The 24,596-nt window shown below is 34.9% G+C and overlaps 2 protein-coding genes and 2 pseudogenes across 2 annotated transcripts; 3 read left to right on the plus strand and 1 right to left on the minus strand.

Annotated features, from left to right (window-relative positions):
- Positions 1-546: 546 nt before the first annotated feature.
- Positions 547-2,639, minus strand: LOC149386674 (glyoxylase I 4-like). Its single transcript, XM_089626708.1, has 3 exons — positions 2,327-2,639; positions 2,125-2,230; positions 547-1,183 (listed from the first exon to the last, which is right to left on the minus strand). The coding sequence occupies exons 1-3, from the start codon at positions 2,479-2,481 to the stop codon at positions 929-931; spliced, it is 516 nt and encodes a 171-aa protein (XP_089482834.1). The 5' UTR covers positions 2,482-2,639; the 3' UTR covers positions 547-928.
- Positions 2,640-10,555: 7,916 nt separating this feature from the next.
- On the plus strand, positions 10,556-13,678 carry LOC149386675 (putative pentatricopeptide repeat-containing protein At3g15200; annotated as a pseudogene).
- A 477-nt stretch (positions 13,679-14,155) lies between these two features.
- Positions 14,156-15,706, plus strand: LOC149386676 (pentatricopeptide repeat-containing protein At5g15010, mitochondrial-like; annotated as a pseudogene).
- A 1,139-nt stretch (positions 15,707-16,845) lies between these two features.
- LOC149386677 (putative polygalacturonase At3g15720) lies at positions 16,846-24,497 on the plus strand. The gene is made up of 6 exons (XM_089626541.1): positions 16,846-16,977; positions 18,150-18,367; positions 23,642-23,737; positions 23,830-23,938; positions 24,033-24,149; positions 24,258-24,497. Exons 1-6 carry the CDS (start codon positions 16,846-16,848, stop codon positions 24,495-24,497), a joined length of 912 nt encoding a protein of 303 aa, XP_089482667.1.
- The last annotated feature ends 99 nt before the right edge of the window (positions 24,498-24,596 follow it).

Raw genomic sequence — 24,596 nt, forward strand, 5'->3', positions numbered from 1 at the left:
CAAAAAAATGAATTAGCGTAAAATCAACGAACTTTTATAATTTATCTTATTTTCACTTGAGTCGCATATATAAATACAATTTCACTAAAAGATATTATGAGTACCATATTATTAAATTTGTAGCTGTTGATAAAAACAAAAATAGACAAGGAAAGTAAGGACCACGAGTACAATTAATAGCAGCCGGACCATCTGTCATCTATATCCGTAATCATGTGACTCATGTCTGAATTGTGGATCTTATTCAGAAAAAAAAATATCTCTCTCTTTCCGAATATTTGTTCAACCAGAACACTAAAATCCACTCTCAAACATAAAAGAAATCCATATGAAAAATATGTCCAATAAATAGACATATCACAACAGAAAAAGCTTCCATATCTCAAACACCATCAATATAGTGGCCATCAGTACAAACAAAACTCTATCTCTCTCTCTATAACATACAAATGACACATATAACATACAAATGATCATATGAGGAAAGAGACAGCTCACCAACCACATACAAAAAAAAATTCCATATACACCCATAATCAAATCAAATCAAAACAAACTTCTCCTCTTTCATTTTTCCCGGAACCAGCTCATTCACTTAACCAATTTAAATCAAATTAGCTGAAGCAATCAAACCCAAGACAGGATAGAAAAAAAAAAAAACATAAAATTTTAGTACTCTCAAACACAGCTACATCAAATGTCTTATTCTAACCAAACATAATAATTAAAAAAAAAAATCCCTCAAATCACATCCACACCACGACAATACACAACTCACATGAAAATGACACAATAAAAAAAGCTTAATTATTAAAAAAAAAAAGATCGTAACGTACGTACATGATGATATATATATATATATATATATATATATATATATATATATATAATATGAAGAACAAAAACGTAATGATGATGATGATGATGATCACAAATTGAGAAGATGATGAGAAGAGGAATTATGATCTTGGACTTGGACTTGGAGGTGGAGATTTGCGCGGGAACAAGATCGGGCCATAGGGATGACCGGAAGATTATCGCAGTTGCAGATCTCGATCATGAAACCGTCGGGATCGTGGAAGAAGAGCTGGTCAACTTGAATCCCAGCTTCTTCCACAACGGCTCTCACGTACTCTATTCCCATCTCCTTCAATTTCTTCTCCACTGCTCCCATGCTCTCGCACTGTGTACACACATACACCAAATACATCTATTCATCTCTTACCTTGATCTAATTAATTTAAACTAGCTAGGCATCTTCATGAAAGATTATTCATTAATTTTGTAAAAATATTTATTGATAAACTTGATCCGGAATATATTTTTCTCATTTATTAAACAATGTTTGGTGATAAACCTATTGCTCTTATAATTAGTGTGTATTGATATCTCACTAATAAGAAAAAAAAATCGGATTTTATCTTGTTTGAATATATGTACTAATTTTGGAAATTAAAGGTCATTAGTGAATCATCCCCCATTAAATGATCAAAAACTTTCTAATTCAAATATTTCTATTTCTTTTAAGGAAGTTTCAAGTATTTCTAATCAATTTGTTGTGGTTTATGTTTATGGCATTGGTTTTAGGCTACCAAAAAGGAGATATATGTATGTAACGAAATATTGGGATAATGATTATCAAAATTCATAACACCTCATATAAAAGGATTTATAGTTGACTTTGCAAGTTAAGTTGCTGGAAATTAAAGTGATTACGATAAGAACGTATAAGCTTTGTCATCGCATAAAAGCTTTTATCGTTTAGTGATCAGTAATTAAATAATTAAAAATAAAACACGTGTATTTTATTTACTTCACGTCGGTGATCATCCAACTCAGTGAACCTTCAATCTATCCATCCACGTAAATCCAAAATTGCCACCTTTGACACAAGACTTAAATTGAATTGTTCTCGACTAGAAACATGTTGCTGATCAAATTTATAGTTTTTAATTCATTTACCGATTAATTTAATTAATAATGATACTGTTCATCGCTCGCCTCAAATTAGATGATTTGATCGCAAAACTTTACCAACAAATGTTAAGCCTATACACTCATATAATCCAAAAAGAAGTTAAGGAAAAAAAACATTAATATAACATGTATAACATAATTAATTACCTGGAAGGAAATATGATTGTCCTTGGGATTAATTACACTCTTCTTCGACATGCTTTCTGGGTTATCCGACTGCAAAAGATGTAGTCCAATTCCATGACCAAATAGCCTAAAAACAAATTGAAATCAGAAAGAAAAAACAAATCAACACTGACGCAAAAAAAAAAAAAAAAAGTTTTCGCGTTGAAAATGGAAATTAAATTACCATGCACCGTCAAAATTAAACGACCCGGGTCTCATGATGGGGATGAAGCCAAGGATATTTTCGTAAAAGTCAATTGATTTCTTGAGCGATCTACAAACATGAGAGATGTGGTTCAGGGACTTGAGACGAAGAGGGTTTCCAACGCTTTCCTTCATGGTAATTTTTAAAATATTTTTTTTTCCGCCGAGATAATAGAAATCGATCGACCGAAAAAAAAAATTTAATCACAAGAAAATCGTTCGCGTTATTCGTCGGACAGATGATTTTAATGAGAGAGAAAATAATGAGGAGGAGAGAGAGTTGATGAGTTAGTCACGGCAATCCATCAAGACACTGCGCTCTATAAATAGAAGAAACGTATACATTCATGTTACCACGTGGCAACCATGCAACGGCTTAGATCAATCGTGACACGTAGATCCACTTGGCTGAGTCGAACCACACTATGGTTAGCTCTCGTTTTAGCTTTGATCAGTCTCTTCTGACTCATTACCACGCAACAAACCGTCCATTTTCCGTAATTACTTTTGTGTCTTTTTTTTTTCTGACGTGGCCCGTGGGTTTCTGTGACTTTTAGTGAAATTTTTTTTTTTATATTGTCTTCCTTGATGTGACAGATAATACAGATTACAGACCATGGCTTATATATTACTCAGAAAATATCAGTTTCCTATTGGCTATTGATCTTTAAAAAGATAAGATAATTTATCTAGTACTCGTGTAAAAATCAGAGCAAAAAAAAAAAAAAAGTAGTTGTGTAAAAAAATGACTAGCACAATTCTATATCAACAGGTGTTTTTTATGAACTAATCAAATCGTCATAAATTTCAATGAATTTGTTGTATTTTTTTTTAGTTGTGTTATCAATTCGTTAGTAACAAATAACATTAGTCCGATTATATATATATTCAAAAGAAATAGTAGAGTACGCATCTCCTTTGTATCATAAGACATACAAGATTAACTCAATTCTTATCCTTTTAAGGACTATCAAGTAAAATATAATCATCCCATGAGAAGAAAGAAAAAGAGTCAATATCAGCCGATACAAGTGTTCGATTGAGAAAATAAGGGAGAACATTCTCCTCGAGAAATGCGATAACAAACTTTTTTTTTTTTTTTTTTTTTTGAGGAAAGATAACAAACTATTTGAATTGGGAAATTTGAGTTTCTCAATATTAAAAAAATATTCAACTTTAAGCATTTAAAACATATTTGCATCTTCTATTGAGGACGAAAATATCCTTAAACATTGAATTTTCCACAAAACTATCAAATTTTTCAAAAAAAAAGAAAAAGAAAAAAGAAAGGTATCATTGAATTTTGAGTGAAACGAAAAACACATCAGTTTTTTTAACAAAAATTTTTTAAACTGAATCAAATTAAATATTTCTATGTCACCTAACGACATATACCCTTATCTAAAACAATTATTGCCCATTAGTTCTACCATACCTACCATTAAACCTAAATCTTCTTGGGTTCTCTCTTATCCAGAATAAGTTTTTTTAACATCGGAACCAGTTAGTTTTAATTAAATTTATAGCGTATTTCTAATATTAGGTCTATAACACTACTATTGAGATTCAAAATTGTCTATATGACTATATCTCATATTCTCTCAAGAAACAATATCCACTTAACTAAAGCTCATTGACATGATTTTATGTATATTAGAGTTTTGAAGTTTTGATTGTGTTAGTTTTTTTTGTTTTTTTTTCTGTTAGTTGACTTGATTTGTATGAATGATTTTTCTCCTTTTTTTAGAATTTGAAATTTTGGATGTTAAATATGTTATTTATTATAGCATCTTTTTAACTGATAGTTAATAAGGATAATATTATATCAATATATAATAGTTATTTATCAGACGTTCTGCCAAAATCAAATTTTAATTTGACAATAAGTTAACTACAATACTCATCAACAAAATGATATAGTACGTGTTTAAGTAACAACCATAGGTGCTATGCTATGTGAAAACAAGGTAACAAATAAATGGGTTTATATTTAAATATATCCGATTCCTCCCACGTTTTAAAATCTAAGTAATATATGCAAACGACACTCGATGGGTGTTTTTTAAAAGTACGCGCAGGAGTCAATAAGCTACTTTAAATGTTTGTAGCGTTAAAATATGCTACAATATTCGACATAATGTACCCAAAAATGTAATTAATTTCTTGAAAGTTAACTTTAAGAGTTATTGAGACTTTCGTTTATTTCTTAAAACGAAATAATAACAAGAAGATCCGAGAATCAAATTCTAGGGTTTATTATTGTGATTTGAGTGTAACACAAGAGTAAATATTTTGAAAGAAAACGTATGCATGCATGCATGAGTAAAATATTATTGCTTTGCTTTTTCTTTTCTTTTTATAAGAAGATATTTATTGCTTTACTTGAATAGAATAATTAATGCTCATGTTTTGGATGGGGCCCACTGACGCGAGAACATTGTTTGAACATTGAGGGAAATGAATATGAAATAAAAGTGTATAATGATTATTCAATTATGAACCAGCTGGTGATTCGAATTCGCTTATAGTAATACCAATGATTAGATAAATGACAAATAAATTAAATCGGTAAGAAACCTATAATTTATTTTATGAAAATGACAACGAATGCATTTATGCTTAAATGTAGATAAAATTATTTACAAAATGGCCTCAAAAACTTCTAAAATTGCGCTTTTGACTACCACAATATATATTGAAGTATGTACCTAGACTCGAACGCGAGGGAATTCCTACATATATATGAAGTTGAAATTGAATAAAGAATGGCGAATATCACACAACAATTCGGAAAATTTGATTATTCACAATCATAAAGCAATATATAATAATAATAATAATAATAATAATAATAATAATAATAATATATAGGACATCGTTTAAAAGGTCATATGGTTTGTTGACGATCGACAACATCAACTTTTAATCAAAGAGATGTGCTCCAGCTAGCGTTTCACATATTTCTTTCAAGAGTTAATGTTTTACGTCTAAGAAACCTGGTATTCTATAACAAAAACCGATCATAACCGGTACAATAGAGATTGGAAGTTGATTTTAATATTGTGTAATCAATCAAAATTAAGTTAAATACCCGTAATACCGTAAGATGCCTGTAATTGTACTCTGACATGATATATTTCCTAATTTCTTACTCGAGAGCTAACTAATTATACGAATTAGAATTATTTATATGGATCTTATAAATCAGCAACCACATATTATAGAAAAATAAATCAATATTTTTAGGCACCTGCCTCACAAAAGACAAACGTAATAATGTTTATATGTCAACATTTAAGATCTTTTTTTCTTTCTTTTTTTTTTTTTTTTTTTTTTTTTTTTTTTTTTTTTTTTTGCTGACTTAACAGCGTTACTGTAATATAAATGATTTCTAATCTAATAGTACAAGACAGCTAATAATACGTGACAGATTTGAGTACTATCGTAAAAAATATTGTATAAAAGCATAGGAATGTGACCGAGACATGTTTAACGTGTTCCATTTAATTATGTGATCAGGTCATTGACGAACGAAAATTAGGTGCTCCATATAAAAATTAGAAGTCGACAGGAAACGCGATTATGTGGTATCTTAATTGTATATATAGATATATCTAATACTAACTAGATGTATTATTGTTGTTCATAATATGTATAAGGCCATAATGACCAATGAAATATATAACCACTGTCCTGATTCATATCACATATCATATTCTATATATCTAATGTCATTATTAATTAACCTATTATTTTCCTTTTCACTAGCTAATTGGATAGGTTAATTTATAATAACATTAGAACATCTCTATCTAAATCAGTTAAAAAGTCTTGGGTTCAAGTTGTGCGAAAAAAATTCTTCATAATAAGAAGTCGATTTTAGGAAGATATCCGTATTTCTGTGGCCACTTGTTAAAAATTAATGAAATGATTATACGTATTAACCATACTAAATTAATAGGTTGGAACTTCAGTTTACTCTTCAAGCGAGATAAATAAATTTTAAAAACATTTATTATGTCTTTTATCTATTTGAATTGTACACTTTCTTTGCCCTCAAATATATTTTTTCAGTTGAACCTATTATTTCAAAATAATAACAACTTACTCATCGCGAGCGCGTTGCTAAAATTAGTATATACATAATTACACAATATATGATGTATAGATTATGTCCTTACGAGAGACGGAGGGAGGGAGTATAGGCCTAGAGGTATTACAACCTCCCCTCAAACTGTTTTTTATTATTATGGATTTTGGCGGAGGGATCCTCTGGTTTTGTGGGTTTTACCGGATGGATCCTCTAGTTTTGGGGATTTTGACGGAAGTGTCCTCCGGTTTTGTGAGTTCAAGCGGAGGATTACTTGAGGAATCCTCCGGTTTTGTGGGTTCTGCTGGATGGATCCTCCGATTTTGATGATTTTGGAGGAAGGGTCCTCCGGTTTTGAGAGTCCTAGTGGAGGGATCCTCTGGTTTCGAGACCTTTGGCAGAGGGATCTTTCAGTTTTAGGAGTCTTGGCGGAGGAATCTTTTAATCTCGATGTTTCGGCGGAAGGATATTCCGGTTTTATGTCTTTTTTGCTCTCGGGTGTCGTTTTCATTTCGTGAAAAAGACGGCATAACAATTGATATATTAAATTAGGAGACCAACATATAAAAAAAATCACTAAAGGTAATTTATAAATTTTTGAAATAAAATAGAAGAAAAATATATAAAACTAGAAGAAAAAAAAATCTGAGAATCCCTCCGATCAAGTGTCCAAGACTTTGCCCACTCAAAATCCTATGAATACTCTCTCATTCATCACAATTTGGAAAATGTCATTCTCTAACAAGAAAAAGAGACTACAACTTCTCTCTCTAAAATTCTCTATAGAGTTAAAAGAGAACTCGCCTCTTTCATACTCGAGATAAACTATCTCTTCTCAAAACACTGAGAAGAATGATCTACTTCATTTATCTCTAGAATTGAAGAATAAATATTATCTCTCTCCCTCATATTTCTTTCACAAACAAATAAGACTAAAATTACGTCAAATTATATTCCCTCTCAAAATGTGTCCAAGAACTTGAGAAATCTAGTTCTTTTGTTCTTCACTTAATAAGATGAATATTCCAAAATATATCACTCTTTGTATTTTCTCTTTCAGCTAAGGGGAAAGCTAAGGGAAAGGAAGGGCACGGCGAAACACACCACCTACGTCGAGTTCCCGAAGGTCTCCACCACGGTTATAATACCATCTCCGACCCGTCACAATCCATTCAGAATCACATGAGATTCGACGCTTTGCAATCCAAAATCGAGATACATCTCAAGCTCGCACCTCAACACGTGTCCCGTGAATGTTAATCTAAAAAAACAAAAACGCATTAACATCGATTATCCCTACCATCGGTAACTATCACATGTACGTGGAAAATAAAACAGCATAGTAATATTTATTTAATATTTAATATTAAAAATCAAACAAACTCGATCCATTTGCTGACAAACAACACGACTCTTAGATCACATATAGTAGTATTATTTTCTGGGAAATGAAACAAAATAATTGAGTAAAGTGCTTTTTATCATCAAGCTTATTGGGACATTGTATCTCCACTTGAGATTGCCTTTCTTTTCCCTGTCAATGCGCACCACTATATTAGGGAAATTAAAAAGCTAACTTAAAGTGATTCGCGAAGTGGAAACAACTAAACTGGTTTTTTTTTTTTTTTTTTTTTTTTTTTTTTTTTTTTTTTTTTATGTGACAAAGCTCATGTGGTTGTTGCCTTGTTGGTAAAATATAATTTGCAGGGCTTGTTTAGGCGGTAACTTTTTTCAAGATTATAAGTGCCTAAATATATATATGGCAAGTATGAGTTGGACCCCCAAATTTCACTAGTTTGGGTCGTCTTTTCTTTGCTCTTTCGTCGTGAGAAACGACCATTCATAGGTCCGTAGCAAGTGACTGAGATTGAAGACTAGTCTAAGCCTAAGATTGAAGAGTAGCCCGTTTCTTAAACAAATAATTGGCTGCGTAGTCATCTAAAACACTAGCAATTTCGTTTTAGCTAATCTTTCGTTAATTTCCCGTAAATAGCCATCTTGCTTACGTGGCAGCTTATTAATTGAATTAGTTTTACATTTTTTCCCTTACGCTATTTTAATTAGGCAGTTTTTTTTTTAAAAAAATTCGAATTAAATATTGAAACTGAATAGGGAAGTTTTCAAATTTGAAATTTGAATTTTGAGCATATTTTAAAAATTCTCAGCCCATTAATTGTTATGTATTTGGAAATTTTCAGCGTTGACTTTAGGTAATTAGTTTCTATTTTCGTTGCAATTCATTATGGATAAAATCTGTAAATATATTCTTCATTCATTGATATTATTTTGTCTTCCATATATTCATAATTTCCAGAATTTTCGTGCCCAAAATATTTTCAGAATTTTTTTCAGTTTATTTACACGATTATACTGTAAATATGTTTTGTATTTACAGTGAATATACTGTAAATATGCTTTGTATTTACAATGAATATACTGTAAATAAGCTTCGTATTTACACGAATATACTGTAAATATGATTTCTATTTACACGAACATATACTAAAAAAAAAAAAATTGTTCTTCGCGGAGTCCAAAATATCGATCGGGACCTTTGGACGCAGATTCTTCTCTTCTCGGAAAATTCAAACAGGGAGCACGAGAGAAAAAATATTAATATTAACCGCTTCTCAAACAAATCGAACTAAATCCGCCTTCCTCAGCACCGACACACGACGCCCCAGACTTTGCCGAATAACCAGAGCCTGCGATTGAAATTCAGCCTTCAATTTTAACCAACAAAAATCAATTCAACAGCTTCAATTCATCCAAAACCCGTCAGACCAAACAGGGAGCACGAGAGAAAAAAAATCAACGACAAAGCTTAACCAAGCAAGAACGATACAATCAGCCATTAGTCCCACCCTACACATTTTCACCTTCTAAATACCATGACGAAGTCAATTTCATCAAAATTACAACACATCAACATAGATCTAACCCTTTTTATTTCCATAACGTACCTCGAGCAAAACGGAGCATCTCCGACCACCGATCGGAGGAATTTCATGAGGTCTTTTGTTACCCATGTCATGAACTTCATTTTTATACTGGCGGTGAAGACCACCTCCCTGCGGTGATCGGAAAACTCAACATTGGGGCGAAGGTCTTTTCCGGCGAACTCCCACGACAATGAACCGAAATTTTTAGCAAGCATGATGGATGTTTTCTTGAACCTCTCTTCGACACGAGTTCGTAACACTTGGAATCACCCAAATCGGAGCTCAAACGATAGAGATATGGTCAATTGAAGTTTTGAGGAAAACAAATGAAATGAAATTTTTGAGAGAGAGAGAAAGAGAAAGAGAGTGACGGGAAGAGGAAGAAGAAGCTTTTTTTTTTCTTCTTAAAAACAATAAATGAGAGTGGTTGCTTGTGAAGTGTGAACGCATGATACGATTATAATTACCTCCTCGATTTTCGATATCATTAATGACCAAATTTTTGAGCTAATTATCCTAATAACGCTAATACAAATTGGGCGGGAATAACTAAGGGCAGTCTCGTCCTATTTTTGCTGTAAATAAATCCACATGACTATTTACCATTAATTAACAAAATGTGGGCTAAAAATAAATTGCTTATTTTCAGGATGCTATTTAGCTTAATTACCCTTTCTTAAATTGTTTACCAGAAAGTTTACACCCATATGTCAGTTATATTTATGATTATACCATTATATAACTACGATCATTTAATTTTATTTTTTTTACCAAAATAAATTCATTACTTTTAATTCCAAAATATGATTATTTAATGGCAAACTTGTCAATAAAAAAACTCGTTACAAACTTGATCATAGTTTTAGAATAAGAAGTAATCCATGGATTTTGGTCAATTTTTTGTTTTAAATTATCATAATTATGGAATTATCCCTATATTTTATGATTATTCTACTAAGAATATCGTTTAGAATTTTTTTTCCCTCTCAAATACCTAAAGCTAAAATGAAATTGTAATTGTAAAAGTAATAAAAAAAATTAAGAAATAGTATTTCCTGAGCTGGAAATACTGAAATATTTTCTGAGCTTTGAAAATTTAGTTTTGACGTAAAAGTGTGACCGATTTTTCATGGTACTGACGTTACACGTACAAGAGACAGGACAGAAAAAGAGAACAATGGCTCATCGGAGTAGTACAGTCATTCGCTCACTTGTCTCTCAAAGCTGTCATCGCTTCTATTCGAAGCCGTCGAAACCTTCGGTGGCGGGTCTGGTCAACTCGCTCGCTCGCGTTCTGAGCGACCACCGAAACCCACGCGACGAATTGGAAACCTCACTCGCCTCCTTCGCGCGACACGTGTCACCGAACCTCGTCGAACAGTCCTCAAGCGATGCAAAAACCTCGGCTTCTCCGCCCACAGATTCTTCCTCTGGGCCAAAGGAATCCCAGGATTCCAACACAGCTACGAGAGCCACCAAATCCTGGTCGACGTTCTGGGTAGCAACAAGCACGACTCGCTCTGGGACCTCCTCGTCGACGTCAGAGACTCCAGTCGATTCCAGGTCGGCTCCGAGATCTTCCGCGTCGTTTTCCGAGCCTACGCGAGACTCAACTTGCCCGCCGAAGCCGTCGGAGCGTTCGATCGAATGCCCGAGTTTGGAGCCAAACCCGGCGTTGACGATCTCAACAACCTCTTGCACGCCCTCTCCGGTCGAAAGCACGTGAGACACGCCGGCGAGCTCTTCGCCAGAACCAAGGCCGATTCGGAGATCGAGCCGAACGAGGAAACGCACTTGATCCTGATCCGCGGCTGGGGCGGGATCGGCGACGCGGAAGAAGCCCGCAAGGTGTTCGACGAAATGCTCCAGAGAGGATTTTCTCCGAACACAACGGCTTACAACGTTTACATGGAGGCTCTGTGCAAAGGAGGCGAATCCGACGAGGCTCACGAGATCTTCACCGGAATGCCAAAGAAAGGGCTGAGCCACGACGCGGAGTCGTACTCGATCTTCGTCCGAGCTCACTGCGAGTCCGACGACCTTCACTTGGCTTTCAGAGCCCTCGACAGAATGAAACGGTACGGCCTCAAACCCAGCACCGCGACGTACAACCACGTGATCAGAAAACTCAGAAACGACCAGCGAGTCGACGAGGCGTACGATCTCGTGGAAGAGATGACGAAGAACAGAGTTTCCCCGGACACGTGGAGCTACAACGCGATCTGATGGGTGCGTTTATTACGCGTAAAACTTCTATTTCCCGGACTAAAAACTAACGAGTCATCAAGTGTTTTTGATAGTTTTTGTGTGTTTATGAGTGATTCTCAGGTTTAAGAGGTCAATTGGGTCTTGAGGAGGTTATTAGCGCAACATGTGACGATTCCGAACAATTTCAAGGAGATTCATACACATTTGGACAACTTGGAGCGAAACAAGGAACGACGTCCTATTCCGCAGGATTTTGGGATTTTTAAATGATGATTTTGGATGATCCACTTCCAGAATCAGATAGAGCTCTCTCTTAGCTTTCCAACGCATGTTTATTTTCAGAAATCGGACGTCGGAGCTAGGAGTTACGACCGTTTAAAAAACGGTGTGCAGCGAGCAGGAAGCGCGCGGCGCGGGAAAAAAGCGCGCGCCGCGCGGACGAAAATTTCGCCGTTTTCGCCTCCAGAGTCGTACGCGCGGACCGCGCGAAGCCGAAAAAATGGTCTGCGCGCCGCGCAGACATAAGGGCGCGCCGCGCGGTCCAAAAATCAGTTTTTTCCAATGTTGCGTTTCTGAGCGAATTTTGGCCATCGGATCAAAATGAAAGGTCCAGATGGCTCCGAAAATGACCCCATTCAGCCTTAAAAACACAAATGCTAGGGTTTGAGGGGGATCTCTCATCTTTGAGAGAGAGTAATTTTCTTTTCTCTTCATGTTTTCTTAGAGTTTCTTGGTTTTGCTTTGGAGAAGAAGGAGGTCGGAGTGCCATCTCGCCGGAATTCGTCCAGCCACCACCACCATAGTTTTATCCTCTTCCTCTATCTCTTGAACTCCATTTATTTATGAAGATTATGTTGGTTTCATTGTTCTTGATTTATGTTTGCTTTGTTCTTTGTATCACCATGAACTAAGCCTCCATAGGGCTATGGTGTAGCGAGTTCTTGACGGTTATGGATTCCTAAATAGATTGATTTTATTGTTGTTGTTCTTGTCATGTTGCTTAGTTCAATTCCATGTTTAATGCCTTGTATGAGATTAGCTACCTTATGCATGATATGTGTTCGATCTAATGCTTGAGAAATATTAGATTGTTGTGCTTTTGTTTTGGATTACTAAAATACATTCCTAGGCTAGAGATAGCTAGGCTGTTTTAGACTCGTGTGTGTACTCTTGTTGTGAATGCTTGCCGTGCTTTTTAGGAGTTGAGATCGAGAGATAAAACTCTGGCATTGAGTTTAGGTTGCTAGATGCTCGAGAGAGATTTAGTGATACGATTAGCGTGAGTACGAGTAGTAATATATGAACAACAATAATCGTGCGTAATTTCCATGAATCCGAACCGTAGATTGAACTCGTGAAACCATAGTCCTCCGTCTTCATAATTGTAAAACCGTTCTTTAGTTTTGTTGTTTATTTTATTTACTTGCTAGATAATTTTGTGACAAACCTTCTATCATTATTTTTGGGTTCTCATTCAAACTTGTGAATCTTGAATCTTCAATTTAGCTAGTCCTCGTGGGATCGACTCGTTCTTACGATTTATTACTATTGCGACCACGTGCACTTGCGTGTGCGAGAAAATTCGCAACACGACCCTCGCCTCACACTGCCGGAACTTCGAGGTGAAGAGGTCTCTGAGGCTGCTTCAGAGAATGCAGACGAAGAGGAACGCGGGGTCAGCGGAGCCGGACTCGCAGACCTACAACATGGTCCTGAAGATGCTGATCGAGATCGGGAGGTTCGATCGGATTGCCGAGGTTTGGGCGGGGCTCGGGAAGAAGGGTTTTTATCCGGCGGGGTCGACGTACACGGTAGTGATCCACGGGCTGTGCCGGAAGAACGGGAAGGTCGGATCGGCCGCCGAGTTCTTCGAGGAGATGATCGAGCAGGGGTCCCGCCGTACCCGATTACAGTGAAGCTTTTGTGGGAACGGTTGTTCGAGGACAGGCTCGCCGGCCGAGTCCGAGTCATCGCCGACAAGATGGAACGAAGCACTTGCTGCAAGATTCGAGAGATGGCGAATCAGATGAAAGGACTCAAAGGCGAGGATCCGAGCCCCAGTATGAGGCTAAGAACGAGACCGACTCGATGACACATCGGACACGAAAATGATGGTACCGACTTGATATGATCCTAGGAGCGACAAAACAAAGGTATTTCGAGCCAATTATGAAATTGAGGATTGAAGAATTACGAAGTTGAATGAGAGAAATACGAAGTATGGTCTAGACTGATTCAACAAATTAGTTCAGTTGTGTTCAAAGTTTGTTAAAATCAGACGCAATAGAACTTAATTACAATGGTTTAAGGTTCTAGAAAAATAATCAAAATGACAGTCGTTTTTAGCGTTGGATATCACAAGACTTTCATTTTTCTGATCTAAATCTGGATAATGAAGAGGTGTTTATAGGCGACATGGTACGAGAATGAGGAAATTTACATAATGGAATTCAGTGGACTTTCGTTTGCAACTAAATCTAATAACGAACTACACACGTGTCGAAGCCAATCACACGCTTGACATCCTAAAAATAAATAAACCGAACGTTGAACTCTCTAACAAACAACAATGGCTTTCAGGACTAGTCTCTCTTCGAAGCACACAGTTCTCGGCTCAGTCCTTCGCTCTCTTCTCTCGCCGCCGACCACCGGAACTTCTCGCCGGATATGTTCGAAGCCGTCGCAACCGTCAGTGCCGGGACTGGCGAGATCTCTTTCTCGCGTTCTGAGCGATCACCGAAATCCACACGACGACTTGGAGCTCTCACTCGCTTCCTTCAAGCCACACATCTCTACGAACCTCGTCGAACAAGTCCTCAAGCGATGCAAAACCCTAGGCTTCTCTGCGCACAGGTTCTTCCTCAGGGCCAAAGGAATCCCAGGTTTCGAACACAGTTACGAGAGCTACCGAATCTTGGTCGACGCGTTGGGTCGTAACAACCAGTTTGCGATATTTTGGGACCTACTCATCGACGTCAGAGACTCCGGTCGCTTCGAGATCGGCTCCGAGATCTTCCGCGTCGTTTTTCGGGCGTACATCAGAGCCGGTTTGCCTCGCGACGCCATTAGAGCGTTCAACAGAATGTCCGAGTTTGGAGTCAAACCCACCGTTGACGATCTCAACGGTCTCTTGAAAGCTCTCCGCAACCACAAGCACGTCAAACACGCACACGAGTTCTTCGAGAAATCGAAAGCCTAGCTCGACCCGAACGTCGAGACTTACTGCGTTCTGATGCTCGGCTGGGGAAATATCGGCCACCCAGAAAAAGCACGCCAACTGTTCGACGAAATGTCCCAGAGAGAAATTTCCTTCGACGTCCGTTCTTACAATGCTTACATGGAATCCCTGTGCATATGAGGAAACTCCGACGAGGCTCACGAGATTCTCCGCGAAATGGGGAAGAAAGGATCACCAAGCCCCGACGCAGAAAGCTACACGATTTTCCTCCGAGCTTTCTGCGAATCCGATAACATCGAAGCGATTTTCCGAGTCCTCGCTAGGATGAAGAGACACAATCTCTCTCCGGGTATCTCCGGTTACAACCTCGTGATCAATAAGCTGTGCAATCACAGCAAAGCCGACGAGGCTTACAAGCTCATGAAAGAGATGATCGAGAACGGGGTTTCGCCGGATTCGTCGACCATCAACGCGATCATCTCTTCCCACTGCAAGAACTTCGAGGTCAATCGAGCTCTGAAGCTCTTGTCTGCGACGGAGAAGAAATGGACAGACCGCGACTCGTACAACATGGTTCTCAAGTTGCTGATTCGGTTCGGGAGATTCGATGACATGTCAGAGGTTTGGGAGAGAATGTCGGAGAAAGGGTTTCGCGGCTCGGTTTCGACGTAGTCGACGCTGATACACGGATTCTTGATGAAGGGAAATCGAGGGACCGAAATGGCTTGCAAGTACTTGGATGAGATGGTTGATCGGGGAATCGCGCCGTATTTGACCACGGTTCAGAGGCTGAGAGATCGGCTTCTGAGGCTGGGATTGGCTGAGAGCATTGAGTGTATTGCTAATAAAATGGAACTGAGCACATCTCACTTGGTACGAGAGATGGCTTATGTGATGAGAGCTCGAAATAAGCCGACTAATTATCGCAAAGATGATTACTGAATTTGTGGTTCATTAGTCACTGAAACAGTCAAATCATAAAAACTTACTTGTTCCTTCGAGTTTGAGTGAGAGAGTAAATTTTTAGCTTCACATTTTATGGCATTTTGTGAATATTAGAAGTTCTCATGAGCGATTTGTGAAGTATGTTTCAGTAGAGCCTAAGATCAGGTGATAAAAATGACATTCCAGATGAAAAAAACGACATTAAAGTAGCAAAAGTGATAAAAATTCACACAAATAAAGGTGACATTTAAAACATGACTTTTATGCTCGTTTAAGTTTGTTTCCATACAAATTCTATTTTTCCAGTCTTAATAATATGTTGATGTGAGGTATTAATATGAACTAGCACAAAAATAATGTAAATATGACATAGAAAGCTATGATTATAAAAGAGAATTTTGTGTATGTGTTCAAAATTCAATATATAAAAAAAAAACTATTTATGTATTGAAAATGTACGGTTTACAAGTTAAAAAAACACCAAAAACTGTTTAACTGAGACTTGAATAAATTCGGAATCAAAATTATGTGTTACGCTTAGGCTTGATGCAAAAAGTAAAACTAATGTGCCATCTTAACAAAAAAAAAAAAAAATCGATATGGTTAACAACTGACCGGATTGGTTCAAAAAAAAAAAAAAAAACAAATGACCGGAATTTTTTTAATCAATTTATAAATAAATAAAAAAAATCTTCGGATATTTCCTCTTTTCTGATACAGATCTTGACCTCTCGGCTAAGACTCGCACACGAACACTCCAATCATCTCCTTCGCCGTGCAATCCTCCGTCTCCGGTGAGTTCGGTTCCATTGCTCTACTCCTTCACACCCAAGGCGAGTTCTTTATCGTTTTTATTTACAATCTGTTTCTTTTCCTATCAGCAATAGATAGATAAGACGGATTAGTAGAGATTGGGCATCAAAATGGTCTGAGATCAGAGTAAGTAAGAAACTATCATTTGGTTGTGAACGGATTATCAGTTCGGATCAAAGTGTTTGTTGAGTGATGCGAGACAAAATTCAGCTATTTCATTATTGTTGTGGAAAAATTGACTTCAGACTTGAACAAGAATAGGTTAAAATGTTTACATGCTGAAGAAGATTGTTACCGAATCAGATTTGTGCTGAAAAAGCGAGATGGTGGGTGAGAATGATTTCAGTGAAGCCGACAATCAGCGCGGCGGTGGCTTTCTCTCTCCTCCTCGCCGTCGTTCTCTTTTCTCTCTCTTCTCCGTTCTCACGGACTCCTTTCCCTTCCACTTCTCAGCTGTGAGTATCGAACCCTAACTTTTCTCGCGAATTTCATTGATTCGGTTGAGTTTCCTCAAAGATTAGTTTCCATGGTGTTGTTGAAATGAGTTTCCTCAAAGATACATCTATATATTTTATTTTCATAACGATGCTATGCTTTTTATAATTTATTTGTAAATAATGGACGTATATAATATGAGCGCAGGCTTTCATGGATGCATGGAAAATGGTTTGTGCAAATGGGTTAATTCTATATATACCCGAGAAAAAGACATTCTTAGTAAACCCTATCAAGTTTGAAGGTCCTTGCAAGTCAAACGTCAATGTCAAGGTACGTATTTGGAGATTTACATTAAACGAGATGTACCTAAATTTGAGGATAAAATATGAGAATTGTTAACAACTAAACCACTTAAAACATATTAATTTTATTTTAACCAACATTTAGTTAATAATTGATAATTAGCCAAATTGATGATGTGGCAAGTGAAACCACTTATTTTGTACCGAATATACCCTTATTAGTTAATTAATAAAATTTATTTTCGTATTACAAAATCATCATTATTCTTTAAATTCCTTAATTATAGGATCTGGATTTGATGAATTCAAAATAAACTGAAACAAAAAAAGAACCGAAGAGGAAAGATTGGACGTGGAACGCCACGTCATCAGCTTCAGCGTCGTGGGTGGGGATCACAAACTGAACAACTACCGATTGATTTTCGTTTCTGTTTTTTATTAAAAAAAATATACAGTAAATAATCGGCACTAATCGTTAATAATCATTTCTGCTATTTTTTTTAAGTAATATTCGGTAATAATCGTTTCTGGTGTTTTTCTTTTTAAGTAATAATCGTTAATAATTTTGTGCGTTCTCAGGTTTTTAATTTTGCAATTTTGATTTGCTTTAAATTTGCTCTATGTAGTTTTTTTTATTGTTTCTTTCCGAGAGTAGATTAAAAATTAATTAATAGTTGCTTAAATTAAGGAATTAGTTACAAGATTTTTTTTTTCTTTTTTATTTCTTAATTATATCAGTTATATATGGTGGAAGTTATTTAGGGCTAAGGAAGTCCTTTTTCCAGTGGTAATAAATTCGCATGTCTAATAAACATAAATTACCTAAACGGTTTTAAGTTTAAAAATGGCTAAAAATCTACACTGCCCATAAAATATCCTCTAAATAGTTAGAGGTTTTGGGACCGTGCGCGAGGCAGATCTGCCACCTGTACCTGTACCGGAGCGGGTACGACGGTTGGAAGCCGGAGACGGTGAAGGTGTACGGACGGAACACCAAGGCCGTCACGTTCTACTACAACGTCTTCATCCCCAACTCCATTTGGTACGGCTTCGATCTCTGCTCCTCCGTCACCGCCACCACTTCACGCCGTGACGCTATCTCATCGTAATCCATTGTACACGTGGCTTTATTAATTATCGTTGTTGCGTTTTTTTTTTGGGGGTTTGATAAAAAACGACAGGGTACATCTATTGGATTAAAATAAAAGGTTATTATGAGCAATGTTAAAAAAAAAAAAAAAAGGAAAATTAATAATAATAATAAAATCACTTTTGTTTCGGTAATTAATTCTGCCCTATTTTAACATTTATATATTTGAATTTCTGATCATGTCTCGTCACTTTCGTCAGTTTCGCAATCAATGTTTGATTATAATAGAGAACGCGCATTAGGTGCTTGACATGTTTGATTGACGATTTTTTGTTCAAGTCAACATAATAAACAATATTATAAAGAACGGATATGTAAGCAAAGAAAAAGAAACTCATTAATTGAAAGAAGTGTTATGAGCAAGGATTCAAAATTAATGAATATATCATGTATCATAGAGGTTTATTATACCGAGAAAAGAAATATAATCCATATCACTGGGTGAATCATGTTATGCTTGTCTTTTTCACAAATGAAAAATTGACTTCAAGAGCTAAAAGTCGCTCAAGAACGAGGCCAAGTAGTCTAAGCTCAATTAGACCAAGCCCCAAGTCTAAAAGCAGGAGTCCAAGTATCCTTGAGCAATAGTAAGAGCACCATAAAAAATGGGAGCGGAGCAAATTGAATAAGAAGAATGTCGCACCAATTACCGTACCAGAACAAAGACTTCACCTTTGCCAATTTTCCATTGATAGTTTTCAAAGATGTCGAGGAATAGCTTTTTAATTTTGAAAAATTCTATGGACTACGCCACTTGAAATATTGAATTCGTAATCTACCTAACGTTTTGGATATGTTTAAAATTTAGCCACATTAGATGATGTGACCTCATTAATCAGATATTATCCTATATGATTGCCTCTAGCATTTTCACACATTAATTTTGATAAATGACGGTAAAAGTCCAATTTACTAAAATAAATGAAATGTTTGACTAGTTTTTAAAATCAAGTTTGAAATTGACTAGATAGCCAGAATACGTTTTAATTTTTTTTACACAAAATAGAGCCATCATTAAAAAAAACCCGTAATCGAGGAGTTATGATGCACATTACCTTACATATCTTCCATAAACTTAGTCCAAACTCCAAAGGCTATCTTCGTCGAAAATTTTATAGCTTAGCAATATTGCCTCACGAGAGCCCGTGGTGACGAGATTATTCACGATTATTCCATAAGAAGTTAGCATAGATACCGGTCACAACTTTTAGAATAGGGAGTATAGCCATCGTATAAATTAGAATATTGTATACCTGAATAGTGTGACAATTTGGGAATAATATTCTTCTCATTTTACAGATATTATACTTTCTTCTGGAAATCCCATTATGTTGAAATTAATCAGACACTTTGATGTTTGTCAAACCAAACAAATTTTTTCTTCCCTAATCGGGTTTAAAGACAAATCATTGATATGTGGCAGCAAATGCTATCTTAACCCATTATGATTTCCAATTTTCGGCAACAAATGGGCATTTTGTTAGCAATCGACACTGCAGAGAATTTGTGCCGATTATTTACTTTAATTGAGTTTAAAGAGAAAAAAAAAATCAGAGGCAATCCGAGAATATATATATTATATATATATGGTAAGTCTATATACTCTCACATAATTACGTATCAGATGTGATTCACTAAGCACACTATAAAATGTGGTGACTTAGCATGTGTTGATCATCATTACAACTCGTCAATTCTATTGATTCAACAATTACTAGAACTCTATTAGCTAAGCTCTCTTTTGTTATGTTTTCGATGCCCAACACAATGGTGAGTCTTCAAGAGATACCAGAATGTTGTCTGTAATTATTTTTTCTTTTTTTTCAAGTATAAATATCTTTAGCTAATGCTAGCTTTTCATGTGGGTGTTATTTTTTTTCTTCAGGTACTTCGCAATATTTTCAAAATATTATTGATTTTGTGCATGGCTTCGATTGGAAGCAGCAGAAAGTTAAGACCCTCATATGGTGACAACTTGGTCAATGTAATGGATCACGGTGCCATTGGAGATGGAAAAACAGATGATACCAAAGTAATATTTCTTTTTGTCACTTAATTATATATAATTAAAAACAGATGATTATTAAAATTAGAAAAGCCAAATAGGTATGTCTTATAGGCCATACAGTTTTACATTTCATAATAATAATCATCATCATCATCATCATCATCATCATAATCACTACATGGTGGTCAGTTTTTTTTTTTTTTTTTTTTTTTTTGTTATTTATTTGTAAATAATGGACGTAAATATTATGAGCGCAGGCTTTCATGGATGCATGGAAAATGGTTTGCGCAAATGGGTTAATTCTATATATACCCGAGAAAAAGACATTCTTAGTAAACCCTATCAAGTTTGAAGGTCCTTGCAAGTCAAACGTCAATGTCAAGGTACGTATTTGGAGATTTACATTAAACGAGATGTACCTAAATTTGAGGATAAAATATGAGAATTGTTAACAACTAAACCACTTAAAACATATTAATTTTATTTTAACCAACGTTTAGTTAATAATTGATAATTAGCCAAATTGATGATGTGGCAAGTGAAACCACTTATTTTGTACCTAATATACCCTTATTAGTTAATTAATAAAATTTATTTTCGTATTAAAAAATCATCATTATTCTTTAAATTCCTTAATTATAGGATCTGGATTTGATGAATTCAAAATAAACTGAAACAAAAAAAAGAACCGAAGAGGAAAGACTGGACGTGGAGCGCCACGTCATCTGCTTCAGCGTCGTGGGTGGGGATCACAAACTGAACAACTACCGATTGATTTTCGTTTCTGTTTTTTATTAAAAAAATATACAGTAAATAATCGGCACTAATCGTTAATAATCATTTCTTCTATTTTTCTTTTTTAAGTAATATTCGGTAATAATCGTTAATAATCGTTTCTGGTGTTTTTCTTTTTAAGTAATAATAGTTTATGATGTTTTTCATTTTAAGTAATAATCGTTAATAATTTTGTGCGTTCTCAGGTTTTTAATTTTGCAATTTTGATTTGCTATAAATTTGCTCTATGTAGTTTTTTTTATTGTTTCTTTCCGAGAGTAGATTAAAAAATTAATTAATAGTTGTTTAAATTAAGGAATTAGTTACAAGATTATTTTTTTTTCTTTTTTATTTCTTAATTATATCAGTTATATATGGTGGAAGTTATTTAGGGCTAAGGAAGTCCTTTTCCAGTGGTAATAAATTCGCATGTCTAATAAACATAAATTACATAAACGTTACGGTTTTAAGTTTAAAAATGGCTAAAAATCTATACTGCCCATAAAATATCCTCTAAATAGTTAGAATTTAGAAGAGACTAAAACAATTATTTTCTGTATGACTAAAAATTTTCAACGCATCATTCATTATATGCTTTTATGTTTAATTTTTTAGGTTAGTGCTGAAATAATAGCACCGGATAAATCAAAATGGTCAGGGGACTTGAATAATTGGATTAGTTTCACTGGAGTCAACTCGCTTACTGTTGATGGCGATGGGACAATAAATGGCAATGGGATCAACTGGTGGAAAGAAGTGAGTGAGGATTTTTTTTTTTTTTTTTTTTTGCATTGATTTATAAATATATATTATCAAATTAATTAACTTACAATAGTTATGTATGATTTCATGCAGACCGCGGGAACGAAGCCTACAGTACGTTAGCATTTACATATACCAAAAATATTATTCATATCATCTTAATTTAATCTAGTCAGATATGATAATATCTATTTTATTATGTTTAACAAGCAAGAATCAATTTTTGTAAGTTATTAGATCACTTTAAACATGTAATTTTGTAGCCTATGTTTGACAATTTTTAACGATATAGCCAAATGATTTTTATGTGACAATAATTAATGTCTGATTTACCCTTATTTATTAACAAATTCGTCACTTTCTCTTTCCTATTTTTTTAAATATTTTTTTTTTCATCAAAACTTCAAAAATTCGTATCTTTCTCATACGAACTCGAAATTGAGTGATTTCAGATTTTACAAATTCGTGGCGTCGAGATCTTCAAAAATAGACTCATTGTGTTTGATGAAAAATTATGTTTAATGCATTATATTTAAATTTCCGTTTATTTTTTTGATAAATTTCAGTTATTTCCATATTTAAGCTAGTAACATGATTTTTCTACATCCATAGTATTAAACATGATTTTTCATCAAACACAATGGATCTATTTTTAAAGATCTTGGCGTCACGAATCCGTAGGATTTGGAATCACTCAATTTCGAGTTCGTATGAGAAAGATACGAATTTTTGAACTTTTGATGCAAAAAAAAATTATTTGAAAAAAATAAAAGAGAGAAAGTGACGAATTTGTTAATAAATAAGAGCAAATCAGACCTTAATTACTGCCACATAACTCATTTGGCTATATCCCTAAAAATTGTCAAACATAGGCTAAAAACAAATTTCATAGTTTCATTTTGGCTATTTTGCTACACTAAAAAAAATAATAATTAAAATATAGATAATATTTACTGTTATTTTAAGTCAATTAATTTTGATAAGAAGAAAAAGTTAATTGAAATATTTATCATGGGATAGATTTTCAAAACTAAAACATAAATACTAATTTACCAAAAAAAAAATACTATTTTAATATATTAAAAAAATTAGGATATGGATTTTTTTTTTTAAAAAATCAGGATATAGCAACATTTGACTAAAAATTATGGTATAAATAACACTTTTCTCTATACATTACATTCATACATATATTATTTCAGTATATTAAAAACATCAGGAATATGGATTTTCAATTTTTTTTTTTTTTACAAATAATCAGGATATGGCAACATTTGACTAAAATTTATGGGATGTAAATAACATTTTTCTCTATATATCATATATATATTATTTCAATATATTAAAAAAAATCAGGATATGGATTTTCAAATTTTTTTTTTAAATAATCAGGATATGGCATTTGACTAAAAATTTTGGGATATAAATAACATTTCTCTCTATACATTACATACGTACATATATTTGATGGCTATATATATGTATGTATAGGCGCTGAGATTCACGCACTGTAACAACCTAAAGCTCACTGGAGTGAGACACAAAGACAGCCAAAGAAACCATATATCCTTATCAGCTTGTGAGAACGTATTAGTTTCGGGAATTCACATATCAGCCCCAGAGAAAAGCCCCAACACTGACGGCATTAACATTTCAAGCTGTAACGGCGTTAATATAGAAAACAGCTTTATTGGAACCGGTGATGACTGTATTGCCATTAACGGCGGTACTTCTAACGTCAACATTACCTCCGTCGAATGCGGTCCAGGCCACGGTATAAGGTATAATACACGAATCACCTATATAGTAAAATTATTGATCAATCATATACAATATAATACATTATTATTATTATTATTATTTTTCCCTTTAGTATTGGAAGCCTGGGAAAAGGTGGAAATAATGAGACGGTTGAGAATATCAACGTCAAGGATTCAAGCTTCAAAGGAACTCAGAATGGTGTGAGAATCAAAACCTGGCAGGTACGTACGTGTGTATATATGTATATATATACATGTAACAACTAGACTATATGTTCATGGCTGATTTGATATGTGTTATATACGATATATATAGGGAGGGAATGGGTATGCAAGGAAGATATCATTCCACAACATAACATTCACGAACGCTGATAATCCGGTCATCATTGACCAGTACTACTGTCCCCATAACCAGTGTCCTAATAATCAGGTACGTAAAATATAATTAATTATCTGATTCCAACATTTTACGTGTATTATATAACGAGCTTGTTATTAACGCAACATTTAATTTGTGATGAATTATTAAAATTATCAGTCGGGATCGGCGGTGAAAATAAGCGACGTGTCGTACACAGAACTCCACGGGACGTCGGCGTGCGAGGAAGCGATTAATCTGAAGTGCGACGAGCACGTCGGCTGTACCGACGTTTCATTTGGCCACGTCAACATTAGTTCCGCCAAATCAACGACCGCCACGTGTCAAAATGTTCAGGGAACCTCCGTTGACACTTTCCCTCAGCTGCACTGTCTCAAATCTGCAGTAAAACACAGCTAATAATATATATATTGATATATATATATATATATATATATATACTCATATCACCTCTAGGCTTTTCTAGCCTTATACACACACATGTTGATGTTGAGTGAC

The sequence above is a fragment of the Urtica dioica genome, chromosome 9, assembly GCF_054948205.1.
Source record: "Urtica dioica subsp. dioica isolate 48M chromosome 9, U.dioica_male_clone48M_v1_H2, whole genome shotgun sequence".
NCBI classification, from domain to species: domain Eukaryota; kingdom Viridiplantae; phylum Streptophyta; class Magnoliopsida; order Rosales; family Urticaceae; genus Urtica; species Urtica dioica.